The sequence below is a fragment of the Nematolebias whitei genome, chromosome 2, assembly GCF_014905685.2.
Source record: "Nematolebias whitei isolate Nwh7 chromosome 2, NemWhi1, whole genome shotgun sequence".
NCBI lineage: Eukaryota > Metazoa > Chordata > Actinopteri > Cyprinodontiformes > Rivulidae > Nematolebias > Nematolebias whitei.
Window position 1 is genome coordinate 35,487,673 of NC_056499.1, and position 11,936 is coordinate 35,499,608.

Sequence of the window (11,936 nt, forward strand, 5' to 3'; positions counted from 1 at the left end):
GATCAGAGAAACATCCAGAAGGCCAAAGATAACCATGATAAATGAGAAGAGATCTGTCCACAGGATCAATAAACTGCACAGAGCTGGCTTCATAAAGAGTGGCAAGTAGTCTGAAAATTAAAATAAAAACTGGATTGTTTAGAAATTAGTTCCCAAACACAGGGAAGAAGTTGTTGTGCTCAGATGAGGCCAGACTTGAACTTTTAGGCCATCGAGGACACTATGATGTCTGCAGCAAATCACCCAGCACTCATCAGGCTGATCCCTTCGCAGCATCATGCTGTGCGAAACAGCTAAAGCAAAGATGGAGGAAGCAAAATGTAGATAAATTCTTGAGGGGTACTTGTTGGTGTCTGACACTAAACAATATCTGTTAAAGATCCTGTCCTTATTTAACTTCTTCAATCTCAAGATTTGTTTTATTTATAAAATTGCTGCGATTAATCAAATTAAAACTCAGTTTAAATCTCGTCTTGTAAGACAATCTGTTCATATATTTTTTGCAACCCCCTAGATTTAAAGGCAGTGTTTGACAGTAATAATGGGATTATGCAAAATATAAACCAACGTTTGGATTATATCAAATGATACATGCCAGAAATAAACGAGCCAGGACTCCGATGGTTAAGTTTGTTTGTTTTGGGAGCTCTAAACTTTAATGTAGTAGAGCTGTGTCTCGACAGAGACATGAGGAACACCCAGAACAAAACTCCTCCAGGCGGAAGTGAAAGTAAAAGCGTCGCTTCTGGGTCGGAACATGGACGCGCGACAGCTTAACGCGGTCCTGCTGGACATCTCAAACCAGCTGAGCTCTGACAATCTGGACAAACTCAAGTTCCTGGTTCGGAACGAGATCGGAAAACAAAAGCTGGAGAAGATCACGACGGGACACGGACTGTTCGAGATCCTGACGCAGAGACGCTTCCTGGAACCGGACAAGACCGAGTTTCTGTCCGACCTGCTCCAACAGATCGGCCGACCAGACCTGTCGGACAGACTGACAGGCTCTGGGAGTCCGCCTGGACCCCCCGACGATGGTCTGGACGAGACGGAGAGAGGTTTGTAAAACTTCACCCAGGCCCGGTCCTAGATAACAAGCGGCTTCCGGGAGGGGGCCCCTTTTTTGGGGGGGAAGGGGGGGTCTTTACTTTGGAGCGGAACTATAACAATATCCACATAGATAAAGTTATGTAGAACAAAGATCAAAAACTTAATTTTAACAGAAGTGTCATGATGACTGAAGAGGTGCTTTCTAGAGTCATGTAGTAGGCTAAGTCTCAAAACACAATTTATATGAAAAAAATTATTCTATTCAGAAGAATTGTTAAAGAATACGCCATTTTGTATAATCGGACAGCAGATTTGTTGGTCATTGTTAAGGTCATAGTCGCAGTGTCAGTCAGAATAATAAAAATACAGAAGTAAACCCAGCTAGCATGTAATGATGAGCTAAGCTTTGCATTTTATAATGGGTTATTTTAAAGCATTTTTTAATATTTTTATGTTCTTGTTATTTAGATAGGTTAGGTAGTAATAGTATATATAGTGTGTCAGTAGTAGTAGTAGTAGTATATCAACTAGGTAGTAAAAATATTGTCAGATGTTAGTATTTGGTATTTGTCAAACAGTGGCAAATGTGAAGGCTGTGTTGACTCTGGAAGAAGTGCAGTCAACCACACTGATTCAAGGCTTCCCCTTTATCTGAAAAATGACTAAATTTGCTGTAAATTTGAGAAAGTTTGTTGATTCTTATGTCACAAGGTGCACGCACACACATAACCTCTGAACTCATCACATCAATATTATTACACAAAATTACATGTATTTATGAGAAATTCGCTCATCCAACTGGAATGCTACTCAAGTCAGAACAGCCACTTGAAAAATCAAAGATTCCTGTCAGACCTGACCCTCAATATCTTATATGGCTGCTAAAAGTTGTGTAACAGCAGTAAAAGTCTGTGTGTACAAATCCTACTGGTCTTTCAACTTTTACCTGGAACACAGTTAAGAGGCTGACGGTATTCCAAGTTTTGTCTTGTTTTGACTTCTAAATGAACGCTAAAGACTGAACAGTTGCTGCAGCGCCTGTGAATCACAGAAACACTGATGTGACTGACCCTGTGGGCCTTCTTCTCAGAAAGATAGACTGATTTAACTTTTTGATATCAACAAGACATGGGGTGTTACGTTTTATTTCAGTGTGGGCCTAAACTAAAAGCTTGGTCAAAGGATTATTATTATTATTGTTATTATTATTATTATTATTATTATTATTATTATTATTATTATTATTATTATTATGTTTTTGTTACATTGACAGATTAAATCATGAACATGGGGGTGGGTACAAATCAGCCTAAGGCACATACCATACCACTTTATTTATAGAGCACTTAAAACAGCAACAAGGCCAACCAAAGTGCTGTACAGACAGAACAACAGGTAACACACAAAGCAAAATACAAAATGAAGTAAATCAGAATATAAACATAAAAACGATGTAGAAAATGACGACAAACCAGTGTGGAGCATACAGGTTCAAAACACAGATCGGCTGGTGTTTACACGTGTCAAACTCAAGGCCCGGGGGCCAAATGTGGCCCTCATTGACATCTTATCTGGCCCCCAAGACCCAAGATGATATGTTAAACATGAAAATACTTTTATCACTTGAATTGTTTCAGTAATCTTTGATTATGACGTCAAAAGTACAACAGAGAAAATCAAATGAGACCAATCAAACTCTTGTTGAGGAACCTGCAACCAAGAAAAGATGTTGGTATCTAACTTGAGTTGATGTAGATTCTGAAACCGGCCCTTGGTTTGAAAGAGGTTTTAATTGTGGCCTCATTTTGTAAGTGGGTTTGACACCCCTGGCCTAAGGTGAGTCCATTGTGGACAGAAGTGGGCAACAAAATAATGTGCATGCTTCAAAAGCAGTTTTGCAAGTCGTAGATAAACTTCAGCTCACCAAACGATCAAATCAAACTGTGTTCTGCCCGTAATTCAAATAAGGAAATACTGAACGCTAGTAAATCTACCAGGAAGTTGAAGCTGGAATGGATGCAGCAACACCAGGGGATGGTTCCCATACAAGTTATAAGCTCTAAGACCACCCTCTTCCACATAAAAGAAAATTATGAAAATGTATTTTGAGGAATAAACGGGAAGAGAATGCTAGTTGATAATGATGGAGGAATAAATACATATCTGCATGATTTTATTGTTTTTGTTCTCAGCTAAACTGAGCATCGCTACAGAAGTGATCGCAGAGAGTCTGGGCAAAAACTGGCGTAAACTGGGACGAAAACTACAAGTGAGTGACGTGAGGCTGGACTCCATCTCCACAAGACATTCTACAGACCTGGAGGAGACGGCAGTGGAGCTGCTGAAGGAGTGGAGGAGGAGTAAAGGAGCTGAGGCCAGAACAGAGGAGCTGATCAGAGCCCTGAGGGACTGTCAGCTCAACCTGACCGCTGATCGAGTGGAGGAAAAACTGACAGATAAATTATATCAATAATGTCCAGAAAAGAGCTGAGATTGATTAAAATAACACAAAGTTTGGCTAATAAACTAGAGTATGCAATCATCTTTGTGTTGATAATGAATGTGGAGAAAACATTGCTGTGTTCTCTTCAGTGTCACGATTTATTCTTTAATTATTGTGTGGATGTTTATGAAGCATTCACTCTACTGTGATCCATACTTCTTCTGGATGCTAACTTCAACATTGTTGTGCTTCTTCTAAGTCCTTTCTGCTAATTAGCTTGTATTTCTCCTTTCTGTTTATTTATACAAGTTACAACTTTTTTTCTGCTGTTTCAGCTACTATTAGCTGTTTTATGCAAATTTTAGCTTTCCCAGCTAATTCCACATATTTTGCACCCATTTCAACTTGTATCAGCCCAATTCAGCAAAACTGTGCTCTCTCCACTTCTGGTAATTTAGGCTTCCTTCTGTTTTTAGCTTCTTTTCAGCTGTTTTTTTTCCTCCAGCTTTTTTCGGATAAATTCCACTTTTTATGCTCATTTCTGCTTTTGTCAGGCTAATTGGGCATGTGTTCTCTCTGCATCCCTTAATTTAAGCTTGTTAAATCGTTTCAGCAGGCAGCACGGTGGCGCAACTGGTAGAGCTGCTGCCTCTCAGCGAGCAGGTCCCCGGTTCAAACCCCGGTCCAGGGGCCTTTCTGGGTGGAGTTTGCATGTTCTCTCCGTGCATGCGTGGGTTTTCTCCAGGTGCTCCGGTTTCCTCCCACAGACAAAAAACATGCATGTTAGGCTGATTGGTAACTCTAAATTGTCCCTAGGTGTGAGTGAGAGAGTGAATGGTTGTTTGTCTCGTTTGTCTCTATGTGTCCCTGTGATGGACTTGCGACCCGTCCAGGGTGTACCCCGTCCCTCGCACAGTGATTGCTGGACATGGGCACCAGCGACCCCCGTGACCCAAAAATGGAATAAGCGGGTAAAGATGATGGATGGATGGATGGATATAATTTCAGCTAGGTTTTTACCTTGTTTTTAGCTAATTTCAGCTGTTTTAAGAACAATTCCAGGTTTTCATGGTGATTTTTGCTACTGTCAGCCCATTTAACTTCTTTCTGCTAATTTCATCTTGTTATGCACCTTTCAGACTTTTTTCTGCTAGTTTCAGCTTTTCTGCAATTTCAGCTACTATTTAGCTGTTTTATGCTAATTTTAGCTCATTTCAACTTAATTACACTTTAGCTCATTTCAGCTCTTTCCACTTTCTTCTGGTAGTTTAATTTTCTGTCTTTTCAGCTACTTTTGCTAATTTCAGACATTTTGCTAATTTCATAATTTCTGTGCTCATTTCTAATTCAATCCTAATTCAGCAAATATGTTATTTATGCTTTCTTCTGTTAATTTAGGCTTGTTCTTCCTTTTCAGCTAAAATTCAACATGTCTTTTAGCTACTTTCATCTGTTTTTGAGCAAGTTCTTCAGCAATAAGCATTCACACTGCATTTTTGCAGGAAATGCAATTTCTCTAGTAGTTTATATTATTGTGCAGTTTAAACTGAAATGTTTGCATCAGAAAAGTTTTACTTTGTCACTAAGTGATCATCACGTGGAGTATAAGGTTACGAACAACATACTGATGAGTGTTGGACCTACCAGCTTTGTTCACATTAAAAAGCATATTTTATTAACATGTTTTTTTCATATTTAGCTGGGTTTTTTTTTAACTACAATATATTTTTACGAATTTGTATTTATGTGGGTTTTATGTTTGGGATGACTTTGATTTAATTTTTCTATTTTGGTTGCTAATATAATCTTTAAATGTGTTTTATTTTCGTCCAGTTGGAGACTCAAACTTGCCTCAATGTGCAGTTTTTCAGATGCAGTCTCCCTGAATTCTGAATCTGTGCAGCTACACATTGAATGGGTAATTTTTGAAAATCATGGCTTGTAAAACAGAATTCCAGGTCATGCACATTTCTTCATTTACTACCACACTCCTCTTTGTATCTGTGTTGACTCACCTTAGTTGGGTTAGTGTTTATCTGTTAATCTACCCGAGTGCACGTTAGAAATGAAGATAGGTTAATTTAGAACAGGTTTTTAATAAATCTTTATCATCAACTTGGTATTTAGACAAATTTGAACATGTTTTCTGTGACAAAAGGGCTCACATGCAGGTGTTAGAACAGCTCTAGAGCTCTTGGAGATGCCCAAGACAAAACTGATAGTTTTGAGCTGCCACTAATGAGTTTTTTTAGAGAAAATTTGTTATATAAATGTTTTGAACATGTTTAAAATTCAAATGGCAAAACTGTGAGCCACTGCACCTCAAACGAGATCGAGAACCCTTGGGAAAGTTGACTAGACGTTTTTGAGACACCCTTATAAGCACGGTTTGCCATCTAGTCGCAGCCATGTGAGATTCCACCTCAAGCATGGTCGGGCCTGGTTAGTGCTGGTATGGGAGATTACCTGGGGCTGCAAGTTGTTGTTTGAGGCTGCACAGTGGTGCAGTGGTTAGTACTGTCATCCAGCAAGATCTTGGTTTGGATTCTCAGCTGGGGCCTTTCTGTGTGAATGTTTGTTCTTGTGCATGTGTAGATATTCTCCAGGTCATCCGGTCTCCTCTGACACTTCAAAAACATGCAGGTTAAGGTAATTGTGAGTAGGAAGTGTGTGTTTGTATGTTGTCCTGACGTGCTTGGCAATGTGTCCAGGGTGTACTGTGCAAAAATGTGTGCACTAATAGTAAGGGAGTGGTGTTCTAATGTGAGGAGTGCACCTTATGTACTGGTTAGCTGAATACAAAATCCAGTACTTAATCAGTGTCTGTAGTTTAGGAGACAAATATGAAAGGACTTATTCTCCAATCAAGCCTAAACATGAAGAAGCAGATTTCATTATTGTCAAATAAAATAAATAAAGTACATCAGATTTTATTATTTTTAAATAACGTTTTAATTCTTTGTTATTCTGATCAGACAGTGTGGAGCGTTTAACCATTTTAAAGTTGACTACAATTCACACCCCCTTCTCTGTAGGCATGTTGGGGTGTCTTTAGGGTGGCGGGTCAAAGGTCACCGGAGCGTGGAGGAAATGTGAGTGAACTCTTTTCTGAAAATTATGTAAAAACTGAAGCGACGGATTCTCACTGTGTCCATGTTCTGAAACTAAGACTACAGCTCATGTGGAGGGACAGACACACTCAGTGCTGACCCAAAGACATGACGGTTAGAAAGTGATAACTGTTGTCCCCAGATGGCACTGTTGTTCAGACTAGCACACCCTGATGTTGGCTTCAGTTTCTCTACAGATTAGATCATCTACAGGGGTGTCAGACTCACTTACAAAAGGGGACCAAAATTAAAACCTTTTCAAACTAAGGGCCAGTTTCAGAATCAACATTAAAAGTCAGATACACAACATCTCTTCGTTCCTCAACAAGAGTTTGATTGGTTTCATTTGACGTTCTCTGTTGCACTTTCCACATCATAATCAAAGATTACTGACAAAATTAAAGTGCTAAAAGTATTTTACGTTCAACATATCATCTTGGGGGCCAGATAAGATGTCAATGAGGGCCACATTTGGCCCCCGGGCCTTGAGTTTGACACATGTGGTTTAATCCAACATTAAATTATGCAGCATGTGTTTAATGTTAAACCCAATTTAGACACAAATACATCCGTTTCATCAGATTTTACAAAGCTGAGTTAAATTTTCTCACTTTATTTGATTTGTCACTTTTTCTCCGTCCCATGAATAAATATCAACACTTCAAAATAATACTTTACTAAAAATAACAGCAGCTCTGTGAAGTCGGCGAAAAGGGCAGTCAGATGTTTAGAATTAAACGTGTTCTTATTGTTGACTTTATGTGTCAACCTAAACTCTCTCTCTCTCTCTCTCTCTCTCTCTCTCTCTGTCCTCCACACACACACACACACACTTTGACAGCAAATACTTTTTAATATGAATCACCTACAAGTCTATATATTGGTTTGATCGGTGCTTTCTCTGAATGTAGAAAAAGAAAGGAGAAGTTTGGAGTTGCGTCATCAAAAACAACAATCTGCTTGTTGTCGTGAATTCAAGAATGTATCAAATGTTTTACAGTAACACAGTCGTACAGTGTGTTTGTGTGTTTTTGTGCTGCAGTACAAGAACACAAAAAGGCCTCAACTTTAGACAAAGCACACAAAATGCACTGATGTGCAAAATGACAACATTGTACTTATGTAGCCTGACAAAATTATAAAAATCTGTCTTCTTGTACTAAAATAAATAAAGAATGATCAACAGTACTGTACTGAGCACACAGTCACACATTCTGGTGCAGTTTTCACCCTGGGTGGGGGCAACGCTCACAGTAACAATGTGCTGCATGTCCCACACTGATAAGTGCAGTTTGTAACGTCAGAATGGCAGATGTTAAAACTCTGGCTCTGTTATCTAAAGCAAATTTGTAGAACAAGGAAATGCAGATGTGGCAGTATCAAAGGACTTAGTCAGAAAACCAAGTTTTTAAAGATACTTAAGGACAATAACCAAGTCAGAAAAAACACAGTTTGTTATATATATATATATATATATATATATATAATTTGTGGTTGTTAGATTAAAAGGAAACAAAAAATCACTTTATAATCACAATGCAAAAGGAAAAAGATATGAAAGACAAATGCTAATTTGTTTGTTTTTTCCACTTGTTTTTTCCACTTGTTTTAAACAGTAAGTAATCATCTCAATGACAGAAAAACAAATCACACTTTCTAGTGAGGAGACCCTAAAGTACCAGGTCATGTACAGCAAGAAAAGAAAACTTAATTTATGAACTCGTTAAAAAAATCAAAAGTCATATTTTATAGTAATAATTATCTATTTTAAACAATTCCATACAGGCCCATGTTAAACATGGGCTCTATGATATACTCAAAACATGAAAGATATCTCTATTGGTATGAAAATAGTTTTTTTTGTTTGTTTGTTTGTTGTTTGTTTTGTTTTTTTAACTGTTGTGCTAACAGCTTCCAAACCCATTTATGGTGACTACCGGTACACTAACAGCAGCTTACACCAATGGCACCATGTGTGTGCTCAGTATATAGAACAGCACCTTGACATATTCAGTCAGTGTGTGTGTGTGTGTGTGTGTGTGTGTGTGTGTGTGTGTGTGTGTGATTGTTGTGAGCTGATCACTCAGCAGCCGTGATTTGGTTTCATTTTGATGAGTCTTTGTGTGCTTCACCCCCCAACACACCAACAGGCTCTTCCACTGCTTCCTGTCAGTGTGGGATAAACACAGAGGCATTTGTTGCACAGGAGCATTAGCTGAACAAGTAAAATCTTTGAATTTTGAGGATGTCACATATGCTATTGCTTCTTCTTCTTCTCCCGCTCGTCCTTAGTAAGTGTAATGCCGGGGTTTGACTGCCTGACAGACAGATCTCCATGAAGATTGTGGTAAACCATCAGGAGGCTGAGGAAGGGAACGTAACACTTTACTAACACTGTGTTCAGTGAAGGTGGGCTGCTGTTGACATCAACCAGTGATGTTGTCTGGAGGTGGAAGGAATACTTCTCGGACCTTCTCAATCCCACCGGCACGTCTTCCATGGAGGAAGCTGAGTCGGAGGACTTCAGGGTTGGTCTGGCCATAACTGTGGCTGAGGTCACCGAGGTAGTTTAAAAAGCTCAGAGGCGTCAGGGCTCCGGGAGTGGATGAGATTCACCATGATTTCCTTAAGGCTCTGGATGTTGTGGGGCTGTCTTGGTTGACACACCTTTGCAATATCACGTGAACATCGGGGGCAGTGCCACTGGATTGGCAGACTAGGGCGGTGGTTCCCCTCTTCAAAAAGGGGGACCGGAGGGTGTGCTCCAATTATAAGGACATCACTCTCCTTAGCCTCCCTGGTAAGTTCTATTCAGGGGTACAGGAGAAACGAATCCAATCATTGGTCGAACCTCAGATCCAGGAGGAACAATGTGGATTCCATCCTGGCCGTGGAACATTGGATTAGCTCTTTTCCCTCACTAGGGTCCTTGAGGGGTCATGGGAGTTTGCCCATCCAGTCTGCATGTGTTTTGTGGATTTGGAGAAGGCAAGACCATGTTCCTCAGGCTGCACTGTGGGGGGTGCTTCGTGAGTATGGGATGGGGGACCCGTTGTTACAGGCTGTTCAGTCCCTATACAAGCGGTGCGAGAGGTTGGTTCGCATTGCTGGTAGTAATTCAGACCCCTTCAGGGTGGGAGTTGGACTCCACCAGGGCTGCCCATTGTCACTGATTCTGTTTATAACGTTCATGGACAAAATGTCTCGGTGCAGCCAGGGGGTGGGAGAGATTCCATTTTGGTGGCCTCAGGATTCCATCTCTGCTCTTTGCAGATGATGTGGTCCTGTTGGCATTATTATGCCGTGATCTTCAGCTCTCACTGGAGCGGTTCGCAGCCGAGTGTGAAGCGGCTGGGATGAGAATGAGCACCTCCAAATCTGAGGCCATGGTCCTTAACCGGAAAAGGGTGGATTGCTCTCTTTGGGTCGAGGGTGGGTTTCTGCCTCAAGTGGAGGAGTTTAAGTATCTTGGGGTTTTGTTCACAAGTGAGGGAAGGGTGGAGTATGAGATTGACAGACAGATTGGTGCATAATCTGCAGTATTGCGGACTCCGTACTGGTCCATTGTGGTGAAGAGGAAGCTGAGCTGTAAGGCAAAGCTCTCGGTTTACCGATCAGTCTATGTTCCTAGCCTCACCTATGGTCACGACCTCTGGATAGTGAATGAAAGAATGAGAGCACAGATACAGGTGGTTGAAATTAGTTTCCTCCACAGGGTAGTTGGACTCTCTCTTAGAAATAGGGTGAGAAGTTCAGTTATCCGGGAGAGACTCGGAATGGAACCGCTGCTCCTCCACATTGAAAGGAGCCAGTTGAGGTGATTTGGGCATCTGGTAAGGATGCTTCCTGAATGCCTCCCTAGGGAGCTGCTTCAGGCATGTCCAACTGTGAGGAGACCCTGTGGAAGACCCAGGACACGCTGGAAAGACCATGTCTCTTGGTTGGCCTGGGAAGGCCTTGCATCTTCCCAGAAGAGCTGGAGGAGGTGACTGTGGAAAGAGATGTCTGGGCCTCCCTGCTCAAGCTGCTGCCCCCACTACCCACCTTCGGAACGAGTGGACAGTAATGAATGAATGAATGAATGAATGGATGGATGGATGGATGGATGGATGGATGGATGGATTGGATGGACGGACAGATTGGATGGATGGACGGACGGACGGACAGAATGGATGGATGGACGGACAGAATGGATGGATGGATGGACAGAATGGATGGATGGATGGATGTCTGACAGACACACACAGCATTCAAGTGATTTCCTGGATTTATTTTGTTTCCTAGGTGCAGGGGTCATTGAGTGCATTAGATATCTACTCGTACCCCTTATCTGTTGTAACCGTTAATAAAAACCCGTTTTATAAAGCATGTGTGGCTGCTTTTTGATGAGAGAAGTGATCTCTTGTGACTAACGTTTTTTTGTGGTTCCTGTCCCAGATGTCAGTACCATGTCAGTGTCATTGTTCTTTATACAGTATAACAAAACAACACTGTTAGCCAAAGTATTTCACAAACAGGAAAGCTGGCAATATATTAAATGAAAGATCAAGCATTAAATACCACAAGTATAATAATAAAAAGGCTAAGAACAAACTAAAACAAGAAAACAGCAAAGAGGTTCTGATGGAATTCAAACCGAATTAAAAGCCAGTGTAAAAAACGAGTTTTAAGATGGTTTAGTACCATTACATCTTTAAACCACAGAGTGCTGACACCAAATCTAATTTTTCATTACAGACATGGAACTAAATAAAAATTATTACCCAAGTCATTGTAATTCATTTTAAAGGGAAGTCTTATGGCTTAGGTAAATTTCATCACATCAAGTCAAGTCAAGTCACATGTATTTATATAGCACATTTAAAACAGTAACTGTTATCAAAGTGCTTACCAAAAAGATCACAGCATCAAATATTATCATCACACATAAATGTTTCTATTGGAACCACAGAACTGAGCAGAAACAATCAACAGAAACAAAAATATATCATTGCTCATATTTTTCCTAAAACTTGGTCAAATTTGAAATATTTTCTTACATAAACCTTCACATTAAATAACAGTTGTTAAATTTTAAACATTTTAAACAAAACGTTAACATTGAGCTGGAATTCTGAGTATATTCCTGACACTGCAACATGCAACAGCTTTCTGAAACACATACTTCCTCTTTCTTACATCACCTTCATGTCACAACAGAAAACCATGCTACCTGTTTCTCAGCACTGAACTGTCTCTGGTTGTAGGGTGATATGGCATTACTGTGAAATCTCTGCATTCTCTGGATGGATGGATGGATGGATGGATGGATGGATGGATGGATGGATGGATGA

At 40.3% G+C, this 11,936-nt stretch overlaps 1 protein-coding gene across 1 annotated transcript; it reads left to right on the plus strand.

Moving 5' to 3' along the window:
• Positions 1–688: 688 nt before the first annotated feature.
• Positions 689–3,555, plus strand: fadd (Fas (tnfrsf6)-associated via death domain). Its single transcript, XM_037697652.1, has 2 exons — positions 689–1,058; positions 3,243–3,555. Exons 1-2 carry the CDS (start codon positions 758–760, stop codon positions 3,521–3,523), a joined length of 582 nt encoding a protein of 193 aa, XP_037553580.1. The 5' UTR covers positions 689–757; the 3' UTR covers positions 3,524–3,555.
• Positions 3,556–11,936: the final 8,381 nt, after the last annotated feature.

Coding starts and splice junctions, on each gene's coding strand:
- fadd (XM_037697652.1), top strand. CDS start 758: ATGGACGCGCGACAGCTTAACGCGGTCCTGCTGGACATCTCAAACCAG. Junction 1,059..3,242: donor TCTGGACGAGACGGAGAGAG/GTTTGTAAAACT, acceptor TTTTGTTCTCAG/CTAAACTGAGCATCGCTACA.